The sequence below is a fragment of the Cryptomeria japonica genome, chromosome 4, assembly GCF_030272615.1.
Source record: "Cryptomeria japonica chromosome 4, Sugi_1.0, whole genome shotgun sequence".
NCBI lineage: Eukaryota > Viridiplantae > Streptophyta > Pinopsida > Cupressales > Cupressaceae > Cryptomeria > Cryptomeria japonica.
Genome location: NC_081408.1, coordinates 762223583 through 762250849, shown reverse-complemented (window position 1 = coordinate 762250849; position 27267 = coordinate 762223583). Strand labels below are relative to the sequence as shown.

General features: G+C 36.9%; 1 protein-coding gene and 1 long non-coding RNA gene across 3 annotated transcripts in view; both read right to left on the bottom strand.

Annotated features, from left to right (window-relative positions):
- The window catches only part of LOC131061616 (VIN3-like protein 2), a 67784-nt gene extending 46882 nt beyond the window's left edge, over nucleotides 1-20902 (bottom strand). Inside the window, exon 1 of one of the 2 annotated variants that reach the window (XM_057995391.2) lies at nucleotides 20194-20902. In XM_057995391.2, coding sequence (XP_057851374.2) covers nucleotides 20194-20242 — 49 coding nt within the window. In that variant the 5' untranslated portion in view covers nucleotides 20243-20902. The remainder of the gene's footprint in view (nucleotides 1-20193) is intronic. The other variant, XM_057995390.2, reaches the window with a different exon arrangement.
- On the bottom strand, nucleotides 9216-15700 carry LOC131061617 (uncharacterized). Its single transcript, XR_009110563.2, has 3 exons — nucleotides 10682-15700; nucleotides 9836-10534; nucleotides 9216-9698 (listed from the first exon to the last, which is right to left on the bottom strand). It is a non-coding gene; the product is annotated as an uncharacterized LOC131061617 (long non-coding RNA).
- Nucleotides 20903-27267: the final 6365 nt, after the last annotated feature.

The following is a 27267-nucleotide window of genomic DNA, read 5'->3' as shown; positions in this document are numbered from 1 at the left end:
TGGATTTTTGGCCAGTTTGAGCACCCCTCGATTATCAGTATACAAGGGAGAAGGACCTATCTTTGGCATATGCATGTCAGAGAGCATCCTTCGGAGCCAAACTACCTCACATGCGGCCTTGATTGTTCCCCGGTATTCAGCTTTGATCAAGGAGAGAGCCATGGCCTGTTGCTTCTTGCTGCTCCAAGTGACGGAACCAATACCCAAACTGAATACGTACCCAGAAGTGGGTTTTTTGTCATCCATTGATCTTGCCCAGTCTGAGTTAGTATCACCAATCAGCTTTGGATCGCTGCACCTGCTATATAGAATGCCATAGTCTGAAGTGCCTTTCACATATCGCAGTACTCGCTTCGCTGCAATCCAATGATCAGCTTTTGGAGCTATCATGGAGCGAGAGATGTAGCTGACAGCAAAACTGATGTCAGGTCTAGTGGCAGTAAGGTAGATAAGGCTGCCTACTAGTTGCCTGAATTTAGTTTCATCAACTGGAGGTGAATCAGACTTGGCTGATAACTTTAGCCCTTTCTCCATAGGTGTGGAAGCAAGGTTACAATCCTGCATTCGAAACTTATCCAGCAAACTGTGGGCATACTTGGACTGTGAAATAAAGATACTCTCATCAGTCTGCCACACTTCAACACCTAAGCAATAATGGAGAAGACCCAAATCTGTCATGTCAAAAGCTTGGCACAAGTCCTGTTTGATTGCGGCAATCAAATGTGCTGAATTTCCAATAATGATCAAGTCATCCACGTAGACAACAAGAAAAAGGATCTCATCACAAGAAAATTTGACGTACAGATTAGTGTCAGAGGGACTGCGCTGAAAACCACGTTCAAACAAATACTGATCAATCTTGAAGTACCAAGCCCGAGGGGCTTGCTTCAGGCCATAGAGGGCTTTTACCAATTTGCAAACCTGATGTTCCTTACCAGGAACCTTGAAGCCAGGAGGTTGAGTCATATAAACTTCTTCTTGCAAGTCACCATTGAGGAATGCACTCTTAACATCCATCTGATGAAGTTTCCATCCAAACTGAGCTGCAATGGCGAGAAGACGAATTGTACTCATCTTGGCAGTAGGAGCAAAGGTCTCCTCGTAGTCAATGCCCTCCCGCTGTGTAAATCCCGAGCAACCAATCTGGCCTTATACTTATCCAAAATACCCTCTGCATGATACTTGACTTTGTAAACCCATTTACAACTGATAGGTTTCTTCCCAGGAGGCAAATCAGAAAGAACCCAAGTGTTATTCTTCAGAAGACTATGGTATTCCGTCTCCATAGCCTTTTCCCACTCGGGAATGCCTTTAGCGTCGGAATATGTCTGGGGCTCATGAATGTTGTGGATGTTGGCCATAAGTGCAAAGTTGACTGTATTTTGTTGTTGTCTCTTTCTGTGAGTGGATCTGCCCTCAATAAGCTCATCATCATGAAGATCTTCGATAGTCTTGGCCCACCATTTAGGCCTGAGGGTAGAAGTACCAACATCTAGGATTGGAGGAACAACATCCCCTGGAGTTTCTAGAACAAAGTCATCTGGATGCAAATCCTGTGGAAAATCAGGTGGTGTTGGATCGGTAGATTCCTCATCTTCAGAGTCTGAATGCTCTAAAGCCCTCCTATCATGGGAACCAAGAGGAAGACGAACACCAACATCAGGAGTTTGCACAGATTGAGTTGTAGGACTAGGAGTAGTAGAAGGCATGAATGGACTAGTAGTCTCATCAACCACAACATCACGACTGAAAATGAGACGATTTGTCTCTACATCAATCAACCTATAGGCCTTGTGGTTGTCGCTGTAACCAGTAAACATAAGTGTTTGGCTCTTTGAATCCAGCTTAGCACGCTTAGCATGTGGAATCCATACACGAGCCATAGAACCGAAGACTTTCAAATGGCCCACTTTAGGCTTGCATCCTAACCAGGCTTCTTCAGGAGTCATCTTCTTAATGGCATGTGTAGGTGACCGATTTACAGATAGATTGCAGTGTAAACTGCTTCAGCCCAGTATTTCTTAGGAACATTTCTATGTTCTATCATAGAACGAGCCATTTCAATAATGGTGTGATTTCTACGTTCAACTACACCATTCTGCTGAGGGGTGTATGGTGTGGTGAGTTATCGTTTAATGCCATGTGTAGCACAAAATGTAGAGAAGTCATTGGAACAAAACTCCCCCCCATTATCTGACCTTAGAGTGACAATCTGAGAACTGGATTCTTTCTCAACTAAGGCCTTAAACTGCTGAAATGTATTGAACACGTCTGATTTATTTCTCAGAAAATACACCCACACTTTTCGACTGAAATCATCAACAAATAATAAGTACCTACAACCAGTGACAGAAGGTGTATTCATTGGCCCACATACATCAGCGTGAACCAACTAAAGGACCTTGGAGGCTCACCAAGAATCACTATCCAAGAATGGTGTCCGATGCTGCTTCCCAGCTTGACAGGCTGCACAAACTCCATGATTTTGAGGTTGGATCTCAGGTAGACCAGCAACCAAACCCTCTAGATATAACTGAGAGAGATAGTGCACGTTTAAGTGCCCATAAAGCTGATGCCAAAGTGTTCTGATGGATGTACTCCTAGCAACCAAAGCATGCTCCCGAGAATCACCGGAAACAGCAAGTCTATACAAACCATGATCCTCAAGTCCCATAGCGATTTAGTACGAGTCTCCCTATCAACAATGTTGCAGATGTACGAACTGAAGATAACATCTAATTGAGGAGAATGTCTCATGATCTGACTGACGAAGAGGAGATTATGTTCCATGCCTGGAACATAGTAGACATCAAGAAAATTAAATTTCTACATCCTCAGTGAATCTGGACAGTGCCCTTAACAGCAACTGTGTACTTTTCTCCTCCTCCGAAGGATACTGAATCCGAGAATGGTTCAAATTTCGTGAACCAATCCAAATGATGAGTAAAATGCCGCAAAGCTCCTGAATCAATATACCAAGAAGAAGAGTGTACTGGTTTTGTTGTTCTCTTGGCCATAAAAGCATAGAAAGCAGATTCTTTCTGCTCGGAGTGTTCGGCGACATTTGCCTTTTGTTGAGACCCTCCCTGCTTCTTTTGTTCAAAAGCCAATCGAATTCGACACTCGGCCTTCATGTGACCAGACTTGTGACAATAATTGCATTGAACGTTCTTCTTCTTCTTGCTGTCCTGAGAAGAACCAAAGCCTTTCTAGCAGAAGATTTGGCAGAGAACGCTTGCTCGGTGGAGGTGGAACTAGTAATACTTCCAAACTGTTGTCGCCACCGATCTTGCCGTAAAAGCTTGTTAGAAAGATCGAGAAACTTCAAATTGATGTCAATGGAAGTGATATTGAGTGTTTCGATGAAATACTCATACGAGCGTGGCAGACTCTTCAAAGTAATGACCACCATATCTTCTTCTTCCATTTTGTGACCAATCGCCTCAAGTTGATCACGGATGTCCTTGATCTTGGTCAAGTGATCTTGCAAAGATGTTTTCTCATCCATCATGATAGTGAAGAGCATATTCTTGAGGAAGAATGCTCTGCTCTTGTCAGAGGTTTCATAGAGACTCTTCAAATGATCCCAGATCTCCTTCATTGTTTTGTCGGACGATACCTGAGGTAGCTGCTCATCTGTGACAGAGAGTTTAATGAGCATGACGGCTTCCCGATTGCGCTCATCCCATTTGTCCTGATCTTTTCCAACAATGTCTAAACATTGAGACGTGCCCAAAACAATTGCATCAAGACACCGGTACTCAAAAATGGTCAGGATACGCTAATTCCAGGTGTTGTAGTTACTGTCGTTGAACTTCTGGCTGCTTTCGAGCATAATGTTCGTCAGTGATGCCATCACATACACCGAGGTCGAACTGGTGAGGGCACGAAGTCCAAGGGATGAAAACCCGCAGATAAAAATAGAGAGTTTTTAGAAATTCGGCAAGTCAAATTTTTAAGACAGATTGAAACCCTAGCACGGATTTCGAGGCAAAAAAATCCAGAAGACCCAAAAAAATTGAAAACAACCCAGAAGAGATCTCGAAAAAACCCACAAGGAATATGTAATCGAGATAAATTTTTGGCACGGATCCCAATGTGGGCACAAAAAAACGAGACACCCAAAAAAACATGAGACCAACCCAATTGAGAGTTCCCAAAAAGATCCTACAATTGGTTTTAACTCCGACTTGAAAACAAAGGGTTATAGACGAAACCCTAGTCGGCTAAACCCTAGGTGCATAAAAAATCAGAAAAACGTTATGGCTGGCTGCTGAAAACAAACTGAGGGTAAAACATGCGCGAAAAATGCGAAGCAACACAAAACGCGAAATAAAAATCTGTGTCGTCTGCAGACACCCAGAACGCAGAAATATTCTGCCACGCGATTTTGTCTGGAAAAATAGCGTCGTAAAAATGTGCCACCACAAGAAAAATACCAGAAGTCGCACGCTAAAAAAAAATTCACGAAAAACACAAGCAGAAAGACGATGCAGAAGACCAAGCCCACCGAAAAACCGACGTGACTATGAATACAGGCGACGGGAAGAAGTTCCGACGCAGGTCAAGTTCTTAGACAGGTCGCGTGGCAAAGCAGATCGCACGGGGTAAAGAAAGACAGACGTGGGGTAGGGAAAACAAATCCCAAAGCAGAACCACAAAAACAGAGAGTCGTACTGGAAAACCCTAGGCGGAGTTTTTAAAAAAGGCTGTGATACCATGTTCAGCAAAATGAACTCGTAAAAAAAGACTCAATTAACTGAGGAAAGAGAGATACATTTATAGCAATTACAAGATACTGTAGATATTTAATTAACTACTTACTTCTAACTACCTCTGTTACTGTAGACATTTAAGATGTCTAACAGTCAATTACATTATTGACCATTAACAGTAATAATATTTAAATATTATTCTAACATTGACAATTACTAGAATCGAACAAGATAGCTTTATTGAAAATGAGAGCTCATACAAACTTAGCAAACTTTGTGAAAGAGATGCATGTCTTCTACTTAGTTACAATGCTTTGATTTCAGCCAAAAGATATTTTCAATGCAAAACCAAAACTTGCTATTAAAAAAACGTAAGTTCCCAGCAAAATCAAAGTCGCCATAATTGGTGATGAGCCATGTTCTCCTTACTGCTTAGAATAAGTTATAAAAAAATCACCAATCTGTGCTCTGTATTTGTGTGTATTCTACAGATTATGTGTTTGGGTTGTAAAAGTAACCTCAGTACCTATAAACTGGGTGGCCTTCAACAATGTATTTTTTTAACCACCCTCTCATTGGATAAATGCTACTGAGATGCCTCTTTAACAACAGTTCAAAACTATTTTTAAGGACATTTTTTGATTATTTGTTTTGTAATAATTTGCTTTTTTTAAATAATGTTTAGCATTGTTTTAAAGCTGGTTTTAGGAGTGTCTAGTCACTTTAAAAAAAATATATATCAGTTTGCTGAAAGTGGAATCCAGCCTTGAATGTTTTATTTTATCACCCAGTGAATTGCTGTATAATAATTGCATATGAGGTAATTATATTTAGGTGTTATTTCTGTTATTTTAGGACAGTTTGAAGTCTATCAAACAATCATCCCACTACTGAGAGCTTTTAATTCTATGCTGTGCACTTAATTGCAGATCGGATGTTTCAGATATTACTATTTTGTTTAAGTCTGCTGTTAACTTATTTTTTGCTTTGCTGATATCCAATGCCGTAAGTTGTATTTGTTTTCTATTGCTATGATTGGCTTTTAATTGGCTTGAAGGAGGAATCCAGTGCTGATTTAAATTCTTCAACTTTGACACACAAACATGAAACCAGACAATGGAGACCAATGTGGAGATGCCGCATGAGGCCTGCTAGACTGGTCATGATGAACAAGCCCAAACTAATGAAACCGAATTAATAACCAAACTTCTTCAAGATTGACCAATTTCTTGGGCTTGAACTAAACTGGTTTGAGGTGGTCCAATCAACTCCAGTTGCAACCATAAACGAGCACAAGGAGAGCATCCATAAGAGGTTAATTTCATAAAAGAGTCACAGCCAGATCTGAAGGCTCATCAGTAGACCAATCAGCACAAGACTGAACCAACTGTGAAATTTAGCCAAGAAAATATGGATTCAGTTACTGTAACGAGCACATTATGTGGGGAAAGGAATGGTTTTATTATTCCAAGGAATTCAGAAACACAAAGGCATAATCAAAGTCTGCAGAAACAGCGATCACAACAATCATAACAGGAACAAACCAATATTAACCAGATATGAGACATTATGCAACAAGAGTTAGTGCAGTATTCACTGCCTCAGTGAGTTCTTTCAAAACTAGTACAACCTGCTCAACAAACAGCTTCATCAACCAATCATAATCGTCAACATACCAATTGTCATACAGATACAGTGTTCATATCAGCTAGAACATCACCCATAGTATTTAGCAGACCGGTCAAGTGATGTTTCCCACGTAGATTGTAGGGCCATACTACACAAAATTGAACACTTCTTCTAGGCACAAACATGTGTGTGAACTGTGCAACAGACAAGTAGGTTAAGGATTGTCCTTTATTAGAAAGCAATGTGTGAAAATGCAATTTTATGTATACTATTAAGGAGCATGTAAAGTAAAATTCTTAAAGAAATAAATCATCTAGTTTGAGTAAAGTCAAACAAGCTAATTTTGGGTAACATCAACAATTAAAGGTCGAATGTTTGACTTCACCCATGCATCTGGCCAAATGGTATAAAGTTCACACAACAACAAAAAAATGAAATGGATTGCAAAACAAGAGATGGATTGAAGTCTATGGATCCATGTGTTCACATTCTTGGAATAGATCGTGCAAACATGCTCATCAAATTCTCAAGTTCATGCTATGGCAGCAATAACTGAAAGATGAAAAAGTCTTTAATGCTTCTACTAATCTCTCACTAATATGTTGTTTTCTCATTTACCCAGTACATAATATCTTAATATTTTGTGGTAATCTGATTTTATCACAAATGTTTGTCACAATCAGTTCTGCTTATATGGAACCAAAAACAGCTTCCAGTAGCTAACATTACAAAATACTTCAAATAGAATGGAGCAAAGACATTTAACAGGTTGGCGTATGCCCATTTAAACTATTTAAATACTATCTAATATCAATTTTAGATTTTTATCTATATTAAGGTTTGATTATTAATATAAAGTAGACAAAATTACCTCTTGATAAAATAACAAATTTATCCTCAAATGGCTGCAACAAATTATTTCTGACTATTATTTATTGCTGCTCTCAATATATTTTCTGAATTGAGGTCTTTTTTTTATGCCTTTTCAATGATGTCTGAATTGACTTCTCTTTCATCTCTTCTAATGTGGAGGCGGCACATCCCTTCACTTTTCAAGGGATGCATCCTTCAAAAACTAATCGCTGCCTTGCAAATAATTATATTTCCTTTCACCCTGGTCGCCAATTATTTTGAATCACTATTATATTCCCTTTAGCCTTGGCCAGGCCTTACATTCAAATTGCTATTTTACCCTGGGTCGGCTCCTTACATTGAATTGTAATTACCCAAGTTCATTGTTTTTCTTTAGACTGCAGGAATAAGGTAGCCCCCCCATAAACTGCAGTGCGCTGGGTAAACTTTTTAACATGACCAGTGGTGTTAGCGCAACACGCCTTCTAGTGCCACGTGAGCTGAGGGGAAACTGGATCTCGTTACCTTGTGCCTACCACAGGAAGCTCTTGCCAATCAAGCCAAGGCCTCGACCCCCAAGTTTATTGTTAATTAAAACTGTGATCTGTATTTATTTAGGCTGGTAGCCCTAGTTTGGCGGGGGCATGACAAAATCTGCTATTCTTTTAATTGTCATCCCCTATCATGCCACAAAAAATGGCCCAATGTCCCCTACCATCCTAGAAATGCATTCCACCTCCCCCCCTTTCCTATTGTGCCTATTCCAAAAATTTGGCAGAAAATAGATAAAATAAAATCAAAATACCACAGCAGTAGTGTAGATTAAATTCTCACGAGTGATTACAAATGTTTACAACTTACAAGAGATCTTTACAAAGTCATATCAATCAAATACCATACGAGAAACTTCACATCCAACTACCACATAACAAAAGCAATTATGCTATACTCTTTTGGATCATAAGAACCCAACAGATGCATTTGGTAGAACAAAATGAATATTATTGCTTAGCAGCTTGGCTTCATGCCAAAGTATTTCACTGACTCAAATGCTGCCAAGAACTTTAACTTGATGCCCACAGTGGATTTCGATTCTATAATTTATTATAGGAAACAACCTGCCTAATGACATTGCAACAAAAGGCATTCTTCTTTTCTGAAGTAAATTTTGGTTAAGGTTGTGAGCCACCCAAATGCATTTACAAGTAAGTTTGCACTGCATTCTAGTGCAAGCTAAGTTTGTTGCACAGTCGAATATACATTATAATTGTTACACTACAGCTTCATCATATGTCAACTGAGTTGTATGCCACCTTGGTGTTGCGAGGACGATTTGAACCTAAGACGTGTTCTTACTAGCATCCCCTCTTATCATTCACCACAAACCCTTGGACAAAAAGCATATAGTTTTCCTAAAAAAGAAATAAACTAATCAGATTAATGAATATAAATAGAACAATTAGGTTAATGGGACTCAAAACATATAAGTAGCATTAGCAAATCAAAAGCATTAAAGTTGATACTCAAGCTCACTGGACAAAATTTTTGGCTCCAACTTAGACTCAGTAAAAAAACTAAGCATGACTTAGTAGGTTAAAAACGGAAAGTTTTGACTATAAACTACCAGTTTACATATTGTATGTTCTACCACTTAGTTACCCTTCAAGAGTGTGGATTGCTTGCCAACAAAATAATTGATTTCTGAAATAGCAAGGAGGCTCATCAACTACAAATGACAATTATTTGATTGGAGGAGCAACAAGACTAAATAAAATAGTGTTAACTTGTGCGAATAAGTTAAGCTAAGTTACCGGTTCGGGTTCGAAGAACCCGGTATGCCGGTATGGCAAAATTTTGAAAAGGGGTTTGAGTTCATTTGGGTTCGTTAGTACAAAAACATGTAAATTTTATATATCTATATATATATATATATTTTGATATTTGTGAAGCCTTATAGCATGAATTAAAATTTGCATGTCACATAGAATCATATAAACAACAAAACAAACATAAGCTTGTAATCATAGCTGATAGCATCATGATGATACCATAATAGCATCATATACATCAAGTTTAATATCAAAATGACAAAATATTCAAGTATCATTGTTTCAACTTTCAACAATATAAAGTTTAATCATCAAATGGATCATCTAATTCATCCTCCTCCTCCTCCTCCTCCTCCTCATCGACATTGACATTGACATTAGATGAGCCAATGCCACTTGCACTTGCACTATAAGTTGGCTCGATATCCAAGTCATCAAGTGTCAATGCAAGAAGCTGAGAAGCGGGAGCATCCAAATCAGTATGCTCTAGCTCTATATCCCACATCTTCGTTTCCCGTTGTGTGTAGTCACGTTGTTTGTGTGAAAGAAGACGTAGGTTGGAATGCACATATACTAAATTCTCTGCTCTTTTTGATAGCAGCCTATTGTGCTTTACTGAGTGGATGAAAGAGTATGTGCTCCAATTTCTTTCTGAAGCAGATGAACTAGCAACCTATGAAGACAAAGTAAACAATTAAAGTTATTAGTTATACATTAATAAAAATAAAATTACTAGCAACCTATGAAGACAAAGTAAACTATAAATAAACTAAAACTTGTAAATTTAAAATTTTAATTAATTAAACTTACTTGTGATTAAACTTTTATAGCAAGGGGTTGTAGGTGTTGGAAGCATGTGCCATGGAAGTACCACCAACTATGAGCATCCTTCTTGAATCTATGACGAAGTGCATCAACACTTAGACCATTCCCATTTGCAAATTCTATGAACTCATTTGTAACAACATCTCGCAAATCATCATCAAGATTTAGTCTAAGACATGTTGCCTTGTACCCATCAGATACTTCTAGATCTCTCCATGGTGGAATCCTTCCTGGTTTATCAAGAAACTGATTGCTATAGTACTTATAGGTGTCAAGGCATAGGCAAGAAGATGCAAAGGAGTGGTCATCTTATTCCACCTTTCTACAATAATTGTTTCCAGTTCTTTGAAGAATTTCTCCTAGGGGTCATTCTCTTTTTCATTTATAGTGACCTTTATTTTTTCAAGCATTGAGTCAATGCCATCATAAATCACACCTATGCAAGGCCTATCCATGTTTGTATAGAGAATCATGATCATGATGGGCTCAATGATACTTAGGAGATATGTAACAAGATCCCACCATTTCTCATTCAATACTCTCCCTAATTTTTTCTGCCCTCCCAGTGCTACTCTGCTTCCATACAGTCAAATTGGTGTTGATCACCATATTGCATAGTGCCACTCTAACTTTCACAAGTCATCTTAAGACGATTGTGTTTGATGCAAAATGGGTCTCAGCAACCTATAACACAAATTAATGCCAAATGATTAAAAAATAAAGCCAAACTTTAAAGAAGAATACACAATATAGCTTACACAATGATATTATGAACATTTAAAATTAAACAAATCAGAAAATGTAAAATTAAATTACTATTTCACTTATTACCTTCAATAGCTCCAAATTCGAATAGGTTCTAAAAATCCCTTGACACATGTGGTGGTTTGTGATGAACATCTGGATGTCCTCAGCCTCTGCATACACATCTCTGATCCATTTTATTTTTTGCCCAATCCTTTGTAGCATAAGATTGAGTGATGTACCGCACAAGGTGTCCAAAAGATGTGATCATAGCATTGCTCAACCAACAAACCAGCAGCTCTACAATTTTTTGCATTGTCCGTTATGACTTGGACAACATTGTGGGGTCCCACTAACTCAATGTCAAAGATGAGAATTTCTGCAATAAATTGGCCATCTTTTATTTGGCCCTCACAATCCGCAGCTTTCAAAAACATTGCCCCTTTAGGGGACACCGCTATGACATTGATCAAGGGACGGTTTTTAGCATCTTTCCACCCATCTGAAACAATTGTTACACCTGTCTCAACCCATGAATCCCTTATGGGTTTCAATGCATCTTCAACCCTCTTCACTTCTTTCTCCAATAATGTTCCACATACCTTCTCATAACTAGGGCCCTTATACCCTCTTGGAACCTCATTAACACTTTTTATCATTTGCTTCCAATATGGGGAGCGAACAACATTGAAAGACAACCCATTTGCATAAATGCACCTTACTATATCTTCGTCAGCATTTTCTCTACTCTCATTTTGGAATGTGGTTTCTAAAGGCCCCTTTGTTCTTTCACGTGTCAAGGGTGGTTCACTTTGAGGTTCATTTGCGGCAAAGAAGGGTGGTCTTCTACTACAATATTGGGATTAGAAGGGGCTTGCATTCCCCTTGTTTTCTTTGATGCGGTTTGGTTCAATCTACGAACTTCTCTCTCTTTTGCCGCCTCATGCTCCCTAATATATTTCATCACTGTCTCATCTGGTATAGGTTTACCATCTTTTCCAGGGCATTTTTTGATGCCTCTTCCTTTTATTCCACACAAATGGCCTACCACCCGATAATATGAACTATTACGTTCAATACCACATCCTTGGCATCTCCAACGGAATCCCGCACCTCCTAGAAGTTGTTTTATAATGTCAACATACATCCATAAGGGAGAATTTGGATCATTTCTTTGTTTTGTAATTATTTGTTCGTTGCCAATGGAGGAAGATGTAGATGCCATTCTAATTCCTATGGCAAGAAATAATATAAACATATTCAAAAACAAAAACTAAATAATGAAAAAAAATTCAAGTTTCATGTTTGACAATTTGTGAAACAAAAATAGTTGGAAAAAAATGTTTAAAAACCTACCTCTTGCAGCCAATGGAAGCTTAAAAATGTATGGAAATGATGCTGCAACACTTGTTGAAGCTTCAAAAATCAGTCTTCAACTCCTCCTCTTTGATCTTGGAAGCCAAATTTTGTTCACCCTTTCTTCAACTTGCTCTCATAAAACTTTTGTTTGCAACACAAATGAGGTGAAATGAGTGAATATAATGTTTTAGAAGTCACTTTTAGGGTATAAGTTTCACTTTTTAGAAAGCGAAATTCAAAAAAAAATTAATATTTGCATATATTTTGCTTTTTTGGGCTGCCTGGGTTTGACTGGGTTTGACCAGCGACAAACCACCTCTAGGTTTTTCAAACCCTGGTTGAACCCAATTCGAACCGAACCCTAACCAAGGACCTGTCTGAATCAGGACCGGTACCAAGGGGGTCCAAGGGCGAACCCAGTAACTTAGAAGTTAAGCAAAACAAGGCACAAACAGCATGAAGAAAATAGGTTTACCTTGGAGATACACCTCATGGGTAAAAAAGTCCAACGGTGTAAGCACAATCTAACTTAGTACTTCAAAATGGCAATACAATGAGGTGGCAGCCCTTGGTCTTTCAAAACAAAGCTCTGACGCATTATAAACAGCTCCTACAACCTCACAAACTCTCCAAAATACACTTCCATTGCCTCCATTTCTATAACAATTTCCAAACTTAAAATTGTTCCTACTAAAAACCTCTAACTACAACTCTCCCACTGCTTGTACAAGACCAAGAATTACTTACAAACATCCCACAAGAAATATTAAAGTTTTACAATCCCTTTGGAAGTTGAAGTAAGCAAGTACATGTGTCATACAAGTCAAACAATGGCTCCTCAACTTGTAACCCACCTATTCATAGAGTTTGTGGTCCCAACTCCTAAAGGATACTAGACCCAACTCCAATGTTGGTCTACAAGGGACACGAATGCCCCATGCATGCAGTCCAATTCAATTTTCAAAATCTGCCTCCTTCAAAACCCTAAAACCCTTACTAAGCTTTCTACCCTAATATATATCTTGACCTTAAATATTGTATTTAGGCATTTGGGAACTCTAATTCCGTATCTCTCTTGCTTTCTTTTTCTTGCACTCTTCCAAAAGGGCTCTCCCTAAGGTGTTGACACTAAGTTTTCTAATTAGCTCTCACCAATCCTCCATTGTTAAAGCTCATTATAGATCTCTACTCCTTTCGTTTATTTTAGAAGCTACAATCTATCCTCTCCCCAAGTCATTATCCCACTCTTCTATAGCTAGGGTTTGTTCCCCAAAAACCTCCCACAAAATTGCAAAAATCCCCTCTAAAATCCACCTTAGAATAGATACCTACAAAGGATTTTCTCATAGGTGCAAATCTCTATGCTCAACACCAAATACACAATTCACTAGGAAACAATCACTACCTATCTTACAAGCTACTATCGAGGATCAAACATGCCAAAATAAGGATTGATTGAGGTAGTCTCCTAATAAATCTAACCATATTTTCCCCCCTCATTTTTCACAACATTTTCTCAATATTGGAGAGTGCGATCAAAAATCTAAACTAAACTATAAGGCTCACAAAAATAAGCAAGCAACTCCAAAAAGTTAAGCATTTGGGGCAAAAGGCGCCAACATCTAAGGACATGAAGTTCAAAATACCAAACATGAGCACCAAACCCTTAGGCGCAAGTGTCAAGACCGCAAAAAATGAGTGCCCACCTTCAATGCTAATCTTTAGACAGATCAGAATTTACTCAAACTTTCTAAGCACTTTCTTCAAGCTTTCCTAAGTGTTCCCTTGCCATCATAGTTCACTAATCTTCAATAACAAGAATGTTTTCTCATCTTTTACATTTCTAGTTCCTTGTTCAATTTCCAACTCTACTATGAGTTTTATTTGATGAAAAAATATGATTGAGATTAACTTATTCTTTTATTTCAAAATGTAATCAGATTTTTCAAAAAGAATAGCATATTGAAAGATAGTTGTACTTAGTTGTGAAATTGTTTACATTCTACATAATTAAGCAACAATCCTTCATTTCTTATCTTTCACTACCACAATTTCATCAACAAACTTCAATTTACATCACTTATCAACTAGCATATGTACACCTTTTTACTGAGGGGCTTGAGAAGTCTTCAAATCTAGTTTATTTACCAAACATTGTGCAATTAAGTTAATTCATAAACATGAATCAAACAAAGCCATTAACCTTAAAACCACTGACATGTATCTTAATTAAAGAATGTTGCTCTACCCATCAAATCAGCCTTCTTAGTAGCACAAGAAATCTTAAGAATCAACTTCCTAAGTGAATTAAATCTCCTTACCCTTTTAACCACTACATTATCTTCATGCATGGAGGGCATGGAGGCATTCTTACCCTTCTTACCTTGCTTGTGAGGGTTTTTTTCTAGATGCAACTTCCAACAAAAAAAATTCTTCATGACCATCCTTATCATAATAGTCATAACAAAGTGCTGATTTCTTCTTAGTCCTTGGCTTTGGCTCCCTTACCCTTACAAGAGGATTATCTACTTCTAGGTAGTGAGCATGACCACATACCTCTACTTCTAAGTACTGAGCATGAGCACATGTCTCATCTACGTCCACCGTTTGGAAAGTGAAACAAGCCTATAAAGATAGATGTGCAGATCTCCTATATATTTCATCAGAATTCCTTCATATTGTACATCATTTTCCATTTTGATGGCCCTTCTATAGAATTCACTAATATAATCTTGTACATTTTAACCATCTCTTGCTTCAAAAATTGCCATTCAAATTTTCCTCTATATGACACTGAAGATAAAATTGTTACTTGATTAGCTTCTTAATTGTTCCCAAGAAAAAATAAGAGCTTGTCTCTTTAATGCAATGGGATGCAAGAGACTCTCAAACCAAGTCAAAGCAGGCTTTGTCATTCTCAATCTAGCAAAAGCCATCTTATGTTCTAGGAGAAAAGAATGCTATACCTCTAATTGTGCCAACCAATGACCAAACTTGTTTAATTCCCTTACACCTTCCAATGGCAGGATATCAATCTTAACCTCCACTTTGAACAAAGTCTTCATCAGAAGACATTTTTAATTTTTTCATTTTTTTGAAGACTCTCCTCCTTCATTAGAACCGGTTATACTTTAGCCCTATGTCACAAGGTTCGCCAAATTTTCAGCTTCAAGTTTAAAATTTGATGAATTCATAAAAAAGAAAGAAAGAAGTGAAAATTAGCTTTCAAATTCGTTCGGAAAACGAGCGAAATTTTTTATTTAAAAAGCATTTGTATGTTAGGGTTTTTTTTTTTCTATACAATAAACCAAGCTCCTTTGATTCCATGATAGCTGAGAGCTCTGATCTAAACAACAAGAGTGGGAGAATTGTTTAGCACACAAGCAAAGAGCAAGATGGACTCTGTATGGTTACGTCAGTCACCTTGTGTGGGCAAGGTGAGTGTGGTTAGGCAATCACAAGGTGTTACTAGACGGGCAAGACCCAAGCACTTGCACTTGTAACCAAATGTAAAACATGCAGCAAAATGATTCCACAATCAGATTGAGGAATGACACTTAGGGTTTTGAAAGCACTTTGTGAACCACACACATTGCAACCTTTGCCTACGAATCTTCTAGTCCACCTCATCTCCATCTACATAGTGTGTAGTAGTTCAATGCGTTTAGGGTTTTTTATTTTTTATTTTGAAATAATGAGCTTATAATTCATAATTGATTTCTATTAAAGAACTTTATATCATATATTTGATATAATATCATATTTTTATTGTTTTACTTTTTTATTTTCAATATTAGCATTTAATAAATTAAAATTTCAATATTTTGCAATATTTAATTTAGATTTTTTATTATTAATATATAAAATTTAACAAATTTAAATATATAAAATTTAACAAATTTAAATATATAAAATTTAACAAATTTAAATTAAAGTAAGCATACATAATATTACTTATTTTCATAATTTTGTGGGTATTTTACTTATTTTAAAAAAGCAAATTTACAAAGCAAATTTAATAACAAGTTTGTTTTTTTTTAAATTCTCCTTGCCAAATTTGATTGTTGCCAAACACGAACTCAAACTCAAATTCAAACCTTGTGACATAGCTTTTGCCTTTGTCCAAACTCAACATAAATGCCTCAATCAAGCTCTTCATGGCATCCATGTCTTTAGGAAAAGGCTTGCAATGCCATCCTCCATCTTGAGGACTCTTGCATCAGCATCAAATTCTTCTTCTCTTGCCATGCTTCTCCACTAACACAATTTGATATCTCTTTGCAAAGGGAATGCTTCTTTACCAGTAGACCTAGTTGTGGGCATGACCTAGCATACACTCACAACACAACTCTCAAAAAAATGAATTTTCTTTGATACAACTTGATCAATAAACTAGCAAGGATGTTCCTTACCTAACTCATCAGCTATGGATTACAATTCTTAATCTAAGAGAGCAACAAGACTGAAGTCAAATAGCATTAATTTGAGGACAGAAATGAAGCAAAAAAGAGAACAGGCACTATGAAGAAGACAGGTTTAGCCTTGAGAAACACCAGATGTGAGCAGAGTCTCACTCAGTACTTCAAAATGACAATACAATGAAGTGGCAGCCCTATGGCTTGCAAAACAGAGCTTCAACACACTATGAACAACTCCTAAAACCTCACAAACTCTCCAAAATGCATTTCCCCAAACTCAGTTTTCCTACCAAATACCTCTAACTACAGCTCTTCCAATGCTTGTAGAACAGCATGAGTTACTTACAAAGATGCCACAGATACTACAAATAGTTTCACAACAAATTTGGGAGCTGAAGAGGCCAAATAAATGTGCCAAGGAGAAAAATGGCAAACTGGAACATCAGTGGACATGGAAAATTGAATGCAACAAATTTTTCACTTCCAACAGAGTGGCATTTTGCATTCATAGTGATCATGGAGAATTCCCTGCAATAGATGGCAATGGTTTACATTTTTGCCACCTGCTAAAACTGGTGATTTTGCCAGAATAGACAAAATATTCAGTTTCCAATACTCCCTCTACTACCAAAATCTGCAATTTGATGTCTCAAAACATTTGATACACTTTCTAGCAATCAAGTGATTGTCCCTTTTCCAAAAACGTGCCATGAAATACAAATACCAGGTCTTTTTTGGATCAATAGCATAATAGGAGAATGCAATGCTTGTAGAACAGCATGAGTTACTTACAAAGATGCCACGGATACTACAAATAGTTTCACAACAAATTTGGGAGCTGAAGAGGCCAAATAAATGTGCCAAGGAGAAAAATGGCAAACTGGAACATCAGTGGACATGGAAAATTGAATGCAACAAATTTTTCACTTCCAACAGAGTGGCATTTTGCATTCATAGTGATCATGGAGAATTCCCTGCAATAGATGGCAATGGTTTACATTTTTGCCACCTGCTAAAACTGGTGATTTTGCCAGAATAGACAAAATATTCAGTTTCCAATACTCCCTCTACTACCAAAATCTGCAATTTGATGTCTCAAAACATTTGATACACTTTCTAGCAATCAAGTGATTGTCCCTTTTCCAAAAACGTGCCATGAAATACAAATACCAGGTCTTTTTTGGATCAATAGCATAATAGGAGAATGCATTGAGGCATGTGGTAGAATAGGCAAAGAAACCCTTACAACAAATCTCAATGTGAAAATTGTGCGAGACATTTCTGGAAAAGCTCTACAATAAGCTGCACAATTATGAAGATCAAATGGGTTTCTCAATACACAGAAATTCCTTTATTTACTGCAGGCCCCTGTGAACAAAACAAAATTATTAAAATCATCCTTTAGCAAGCTTGTAAGCAAGCATACCATGTTGGTGAAGCACAAGTGTTTGCAGTACTCTTCTTTTCAGGAATAGTGGAAAGCAAAAATAACACTGGACTGGCAACATCCATGCCATTCACATGAACGAGCAGCTGTGATGTGTGGTTTGCTTTTATTTGAACAGTGTTTATACTGTGGATTATGATGAATTTTTCTGCAGAAGAATAAGAGAATTTGGTAAAGAAATGAATAGACTCTCACACATGATGATGATTATGTAGATAAGAAGCAACTGGTGGCCAGAAATTTGAATGCATGATGGAAAGAGTTTGATAGAAATATGTGCTAAAAAGAATTATGTTCAACAATTTGCCAAGTCTGTCAAATCTAGCCAGAAAAACTCACTGCTGCCAGCTCGGCTTGTGACTCTTCAGGTCTGGCAGAAACTCATAGGATCCAAAACTGGTTGTGTGAAACTGAATGTGAAAATTTGCCACTTCCAACAGAGAGGCATTTTGCATTCACCACAGCAATTATGTTTTTGCCACCAGCTGCAACTAGCAATTTCATTAGGCAAAAGACTCAATTTTCAATACTCGTCTCCTACCAAAATCTACATTTTGATGTTCCAGACCATCTAATACAATTTCCAGCATTCGAGAGACTGTCCTCGTTCCAAAAACATGCCATGAAGTACAAAATCCAGATCCTTTTCGGATCAATAGTACAATAGGAGAATGTATGTGAGGCATGCAGATGGATAGGCAAAGAAATCCAGAGTCTCAATGTGACAATTGTGCCATGCATTTCTGGAAAAGCTCTCCAATATGCTGCACAACATGAAGATCAAATGGGTCTCTCGAGCAGAAAAGATTCCCTTACTACTGTACACCACAAAGAACAAAACAAAAATGTTAAATCTTCCTGTAGCGAGCTTGGAAGGAAGCATACCATGATAGTGAAGCACAGATGCAATTGTAGTACTCTTCTGGTCAGAAGTGGTGGAAAGAAACACTAACATCGGGTGCTGCTGGTAACACTTGTTTCATTCACATGCATTAGCTGCTGTCATCACATGCATTAGGAGCTGTAATATGTAATTTGCTTGGATTTCATTTTCCCTACCTCATCCTGATGATGGATCATTGAATGTGATCCAAAATGTTGATGTAAAAAACATTCACAGTTTATCCAAAAGCATACTACATTACTAACCATCTTTCATGGACTGGGAAAACCATGTCTACTATTGTTTATGCCATTGAATGTGATGAATTTTTCCTCAGAAAATTAAGAGAATTTCGCAAATTAACGAACTGTTACATATCATGATCAACATGTGGATTAAATGCAACTGGCCACAAGCTTGAATTCATGATGGAAATAATATGGCAATAAAATACACTGAGAAGGATTAACCTCAACAATTTGTCATGTCTGTCAAGTCAAACTGGAAAAACTTGCTGCTGCCAGCTCATCTTGCAAGTCTGATAGAAAATCGTAGTCTGCATATTATGTTCAAAGCACTAAAATCAAAGAAATTTAGTTCCATAATTCATTACAAAAGCTTTGCAACTACCCAATTAACTAATGGGTAGGTAATTGGCAGTAAGCCTAAACTAAGTCGCATATTTTTTTATGTCGCGATGGTCAATGATACTATGATTTCCTTCCACCTTACATAGCTGGATTTAACAACTTCCAGAAGAAGACAAAGGAATTGATTTTCCGGGAAAAATGGAATCACGACCTTACGCAAGAAACTCCCACATAATTGATAACATAGATGGAGAATGGAATGGCGGACACTGAAACGGCCAAGCAAACCAATTAATGGGTGTTAATAAAATCTAAAAAGAGTCATAATCAAAGTTTTAAAGTTGTAATGTTGAATGGCATGAGCTTCGGTGGTGAATCCTCCACGTTACAGGTTCAAATCCTTGAAAAACATGTTACCTGATGAAATTGGGACATCCAAATCTCGGTGCGGTGTACCCACCATACGAGTGAAGTAATCATATCCCTTCGTTATTGCATAATCATGGGCAAAGCTTCAGATTTTGTGTGAATAGTAAATTTACAAATTAGTGTGCCCACCATACGAGTGAAGTAATGATAACCCTTCGTTATTGCATAATCATGCACAAATCTTCATATTTTGTGTGAATAGTAAATTTACAGATTTATAAATGGGTCTCAATAACAAACAATAAGTAATCATGCTCGATACTCCACAGTTGTATGAAAGTCGAATTTACCAATTAAAAAAATCATATGGGTATCCACAATAAACAAAATAACCATACCCAAAGCTTCAAATTAATGTGAATAGGGAATTTAACAATAGAGTAAATAAAAGGGGGTCCAGGGAATCACAAAATAACCAGACCCAAAGCTTCAAATTTGATTAATAGAAGAGATTTAAGAATGTGGGCTCTTACCAGTTAACGAAGAGTTGACACTCGCCGATTTGAATCCGGGCCTGGACATTCTCACCGAGGCACGAATCAGCAAATCCCAATAACAATGGCATCCAAGCTCTCCTCCACAGGCCTCGAAGTCCCGCTATACTGTAGTCACTGTAATTGTTATGCTTCATTAAGAAATGAATCTATTGTGTGCGGATCTACAACAGCCATTACAGAACCAGATTCCCTTCACTTTGCCAAAGGCAGGCGAGGTCAACTCTTTCATTGGCTTCCTGAGAATGGGGGTTGAGGGAAAATTGAAACAAAGCGTGAGAGGATAAATAAAAGGAAAAGGAAACAGGACGCGAGAGGAAACTGTAGCAATCAATAGGTAGGAGCAGGCCCTCCTCACCAGAGAAAAGTAAAAAAAGGCAATTGATATATCTGAGCCTCTTATTAAAATCCCTGAACTCCAATTAAAAAGCATAGACGGCGCCCATGCCTTCTGTCACCAAATAACCTTGGCCAATAGGAGAATTAAATGTACTCCACTCGTCTTCAGCACATAATTGCCTTTTGTCAGAGGACAAGGGGATTAAAGAGTGGCTATACGATTGCCAGGTGAGGCGTAAAGGGTTATTACAGAAGTCCCTCCGTTAAAAGAATTTAGGTAGGAGATGATAAAATTGGATGTGATTTGTAGCTTGGGACCGAAAGATTATTTTCTCACTTTAGATGATGTGGGTAGGTATTGTTACTTTATATGATGTTTTGTATTGGTTGGTTAGTAATCATATCAATTGAGTGAAGGGACATTTTGTAAATGTTCTACGGCGTGTTAGTCTCCAGTTGTAAGGAATTTGTGGATTGATGATGATGAAGCTGATTGGTCAAAGTTCGTCTAGTGTGTTGATAAAGTTAATGCTTACAGACATTAATTACATTGTGAGAGAAGAAAAATTAGGTGCAAAATTTGATGAGGTGGAGACATCTCAACAAAATAACAAAATGAATAAATTAAGGGTAGAGTTCATCTTGTAAAAGACTATGCCCAAAAGTCAGTTAAAGTTAGTTTTCATTGATGCTATTATACTTTCACCTTCTCTATTAACACCGACAAGACATTCAACTTTCCAATAATTTCCATCATCTCTCTTTGAATTTTTCCTAATGTGTTGCGTACACTAATTAATAGGATTTGGACTACGGAAATATGGAAATAAAAGAAGTTAATTTAGGAACTATATATATAAGGTATTTTGGTATTTAATTTGTAAAATAATGGTGAAGATAAAAATTTATTGTAGTAGTCAAAGGGTACATAGTTTAATGGCAACATCTATGTTCCAAGCATCTAGATGGTGTTGAGTTCAAATTTTCTATAATACAAAAAAAAAATGTCGTAGTGTCATTTACATATAAAAATAGATGTTCTAGTCATATTTATTGTATGGTATTTTGAATAAAATTATTTTTTTAATACATCAATTTTATAATTTTAGATCAATTTTGCATTGCAAGATCGATCCTTGACACATGGACTTGATATGATGCAATTTAGGCTTATGTTTCAATTGTAGGGTTCAAGTTCTCCTAGGTTAACCCCCTTGATAAGACTAACTATTGTGGATGTGATAAAGATTGGCAAATAGTGTGCAAATGACCTAAATATTGATTCTAGTGCAAAATTCTTATTCTTTTAGTGCTCCAAAGCAAATTGTTTCTTTAAATGTTCATTGTATGTTTTATTGTTTTGAATGATAACTAAATGATTCATCGATGTCTTTAAATGCTCAAATGAATATCTTTAAATATCAGGACATAACAACTCATTGCACAAAAGTGTACTAAGTTGACTCCAATAGCTATGAGAAATAGCAAGAGTTGGTCATTTGAATTTTAAACTATTGGATTTTGGGTTAGAGACATGTTATGTAGGATCAATCTTGTGTGTCATGAAAATGATCCAAGACAAGGGAATTAGAATTGTGAGGTAGGTATCAAGGCTAATAGTAATGTGAATGTGCAAGGATTGGTGCAAATAAAGCATATAAGGTCAAATGTGTGGAATGTGTGAAAGAGAATAAATGAGGGTAGACAATGTTCAAGGAAGCAAAAAAAATCAGCACAAGAGTGCACCGCATGTCTTTGTATAATTGTATTAAGACATTTTCTCAAATGAGACATAAAACTAAATTGAAATTGGAATGGTTATGCAAATTTCACCATTGTAATTTGTCCTCACTTTGAGGTGAATGTGAATCATAAATGAATATGTATTTCAAAGAAAATGATCACTCATAAATATGAATGTAAAGTAAATATTCAAACATAAAAAAAAGGACATTAGAGTCCATAAAAAGTAATGGACTCAACTAGATATCTTCATATGCATTCATCCTTGCTATGTATGCTCCATAAGAATCTACAAACACAAGGGAAGGCATGCTATGAGTAGCTTGTCTCGTCAATAAGATAAGAAAAAAATATAAACTTGCTTTAACTATTTATGAATATAAAAAAAATGAGTAGTGTTAGGCAATTCTACCTATATAGATAATGGTATGACATATTAGACATTGTCATATCATGTGATCAAAATATGGCATATTAGGCAACTGTCATGATATGTAATTAAGATCCATCTACACTTAATGATGGATCTAATATAATTCCCAAATTTTACAAAACTCAAAACATGCAAAACAAGGCCAATATTTTTTGTGTTAAACAATTACAACACAATAATGAACAATGCATACTAACATACTAATGACGTTATCATATCACCTTTCTTGACATAAATATTTGGGAGTCCCCTAGCCTATTATTTTATTTCCTATAGGCTAAAGGGGTAAGTTGAGGAAAACACATTAACAATAATAACTTAAGTTGTCCTAGTAACTTTATATCTCAAAAAATAACTTTCGGATTTCCAAAAGGTCCATTTTTATCTTCACCCTTCACCATTTTCCAAGATGATATTCACCACTTAAATCTCTTTAATCTTAGATCTTCCCAAATGTATCGATCATAAGTTGACACTTAAAGGCTTCTCATTATTATAATCCTCTCAAACAACCACAACCATTAATCCTTCAAACAATCTCAATCCTTCATCAATCATCCCTCTAATATATAAATAACACCTCTTCCAGGCTACTTTTACAAGCTTATGAAATGAAAATTCATGTTGTCAATTTGAACACATATATACTATAAATTTTATATCCAAATTCTTCAACAAATCGACACTCATAGTGTTCCACAAGATGCTTTAACAAACTTGTCTTGAATCTTTCAACTATAGGTGCAATTACCTCTCTTAAGATCAAATAGAGATGATAATGAACAAAAAATAAAGGTTTACATTTGTATTTTTGAGTCTTATTTTCTTGTATCCTTCTTCCTTATAGAGCTATGTGGCTCATTGCAAGTAACTATAGTGACTTATTATGTAACCTTGGCCTCATTGTATGTTCTCACCCTGCCCATTTCAAGATCTCAATGATCAAAAGGTGAAAGGTTCATATATTAACACTATAAAATTATCAATTAAAAAAAATAGTTTGAGAAATTACACACATGACAAAACTATACATAACCATCCTATATGTGTGGAAGATCTATGCAAATGACAACTAGCAAATAGATGACATCATCTCAGTCTACAAGGGATGGTGCTTATTCATTGTAGCTATAAGACATGCAAACAAGCCAATAAGGAATGACCCTAGGAATTATCCAAGCATAACTCCATGCATCATGTATACTTACACATCAACTCAACATAAATTCATCTCATGTGTATATCCATTGTATGTTCACATAGCATCAAAATTTATTGCACATAGATGAACATCTAAATTTGTGACTTGATGCCTATTGAAATAAAAAAATTCACTTGACTAATTCCATGCAACTTAGCACAAGCCGTTTTCATCGACATGCCACATATTTATACCATGTAATCTCATGGTCACATGCTCTCAAAAGAGTTCAATGTGCTAGCTTTCACAATAGCTTTTTCAAGATCCCCCACCATGTCTCCTTGCATTGTGTGACCATACACATAGGCCTATATGAAAAATATTCTTCATCAACCTCTCTAGATGAAAACATGGACTTGTCCAATGAGATATACCCTCTCTAACATTGTAGGTGCTACTAAGTGTATACACCTAAAAATGGTCTGAAGATAGTTAATTAAATACGCAGTTATTTGATTAATTCCCCTTCCCAATTAATTGAATTCGCGAGCAATTTAATTAATTTCTCTATTCATCTACTAGTAAATAAATCTACGTGATTTATTTATATAGTTCATTTCATATCCCCCTTTGATTAATTAATTCTAAATTAATTAATGTCCCCCATATAAATCAATTCTTCTAATCCCTAATTAAGATTAACAAACTCAAGTTTGTTGCGATTAATTATCATTTTCCAATTATTTGAATTTCTAAATTCAAATGAGCACATGGCTCCTAACTTTTAACCACCTAACCTAACCATCCCCTAACCTAACCCATTCCATCTAACCATGGGTTTAACTAACCCTATCCTATCTTGCACATCCTAACCTCCTATGGTATGGATATTCTCCCCTTGAGACACATGGCACTTTTGCCACATGTCTCCTCCCTTGGACACTTTTCCTCTCATGAGCAAGGCTCCTTGACACTTGTCACCATAAAGATGACAAGTGTCCCTTCCTCCAACCTCTTCTCCAACTTCCTCAATCTTGGCCCTTGATATCTTCAGATCAAATATGGATCGTCGATTCCTACCACCTCAGCTTTGGCCTTGGAAATCCTATAAATATCCCCCATTTTGGAGCAATAAGGATCCCTTGCATTCATATTCTTAGCATCATTACTATAGGCAATTTGCATATCAATTATCTAATAATTAGCTTCTGGATTAATCATAGCATGTTAATCTAGTTTCTTAAATCATGCATTTCATATCATTTTCATAGTCAAACATGATCAAATAGCTACTCAACTCTTGAGTTGCCACTTTGGAGATCATTTCTCTGCTGAGAGCCAACCAATCCAACACCTTCAAGGTCCTCAAGAATAGAGGAAAATGGGACATTTCAAGGAAGGCTTATGGTTTGCATTTATAATCTAGTTTTTAATTAAGCTTTTCAATTACATTTTATTGTCTCATTATACGTGTATGCATTTCTATTTACCACATTTCTCGCATCACATTAATTGGCGCACACCGTGGGGCCTAGCCCCTTTGATCTTTAACAAGTTTGCTTGCAGGAAATTTCATTGATAGGTTGATTAGCTCTTTTGGAGTGCAGATTAGCTCCCTTGGGCCCTCGAATCGTGTTCTTGGCCTCTTTTGTAGTGTTCTAACACCTCAAATGGCGTTTATGGGAGATTCCTCAAATCCATTTTTATGTTTTTCTCTGCTTTAGTGCTTTCAGTCTGTACTTTAGTGTTTTCAGTCTGTTTGACAACGTTTATGGTGTGCAGAACAACGTTTATGGTGTGCAGAGCAGCGTTTCTGATGTGCAGAGTAGCGTTTTGGGTCCATTTGGCAGCGTTCTTGGCACATATGATGGTGTTCTTGGTCAATTTGATGGTGTTTTTAGTTTTTTATTGATTTTGCAAATATTGTATGTTGCATTACTCATTTATGCTTCTAGATTGTCATTTTCCCGAATCTAATTTGTAGATTAATGGTTTTGTAGGTACTTAATTCCCTGTGAAAGACCAGAGTCATAAACTATTTCGCCATCAAATAATGCAATATAAACTACTAACTTTGTTTGAGGCCACGGGATTTCGCACTTATTTTTGTTAAATTAGGCACATAGACTAATTACAATGGAAATGAACAAACATATCTTATGTGTTTTGATGATAGGCAAGTATGCTCTCACCTTTCTTAAGTGATTAGAAAACCAGACTCATTTTTTGCTTTCAATAGTGCATTTCTTTAGTGGGCCTACCCTCCTGAGCAGCTAATAACTCTAAGCCATTAAGGTTGGTGAGAGGGGAACGACCCAAGTGGGAATGGTTAATGCCAAGTACTCCAACCCACTATAAAATAAACATGATTTGATGAAAATCAAGTCCACGACAATGCTCAGGAATAGCTCTCCTCCGTACCTTTGAGTATATCAAACCTTGGTTTTCAAGGCTGGGAGACCTCTTAATTGAGTTTATACCTCGACGCGCCAAATGGATCCCTTACTAGTTCCAATTAAATTAGAAGCTACTCGGTTTACCTCCGAACATTATTAAATTCTTAGTGCATGGAGGGGGAAGAATCTCTTCTTAAGATACTCACCATATGTCCCTCTTGAGCGTATGTGCGAACTCCCCTTTTGAGACCTTATTGCTAGGCTCATAATGGGACTCCACTAGCTCTCGCAAAGGCAAAAACATGGGCGCCCTTTAGGGGGTGACAAGGCTGTGTGAGCTGATAGGGTACCAAGTTGTGGGCTAAGAACTAATAATGAAGCCGATCTCCTTAGAATAGACTGATTGATGTGTTTTCAATTGTTCAAAACCCGTGAAAACTTGGGCTTTCTTTAAAGCTTCTTGAACATACACTTTATGTGTCATTTGGGACAAAAATACATTCTGAGTTCTGTATTTGTAAGTCAACTCAAGATCTCATCCATTGAAATACAACAAACATTGAAAACTCAAACTTCAAATTGTCAAATTCACAAGTTTCACATCAGATTAGCTCTTTCAGTCCAAACAGTCGCACCTACGGTCCAAACAGTCGCATTCACAATCTAAACATTAGCTCTTTCAGTCCAAACATTAGCTCTGTCAGTCCAAGCAGTCGCATTCACAGTCCAAACATTAGCACTTTTGGTCCAAGCAGTCGCACCTACGGTCCAAACAGTCGCATTTTTAGTCCAAACGTCAGCTCTCTTGGTATGAATGCTAACTTTCTCATATTTCAACATTGACTTTCCAAGGTTGAGCACATTAGAGTTTCTGGTCTAAATAGTAGAGTTTCTAGTCTAAATAGTAGAGTTCCTGGTCTAAACATTAGAGTTCCTGGTTTAAACAGCAGAGTTCCTGGTCCAAACAGTAGCTCTCTTGGTCTAAAGGTTAGCTCCCTTGG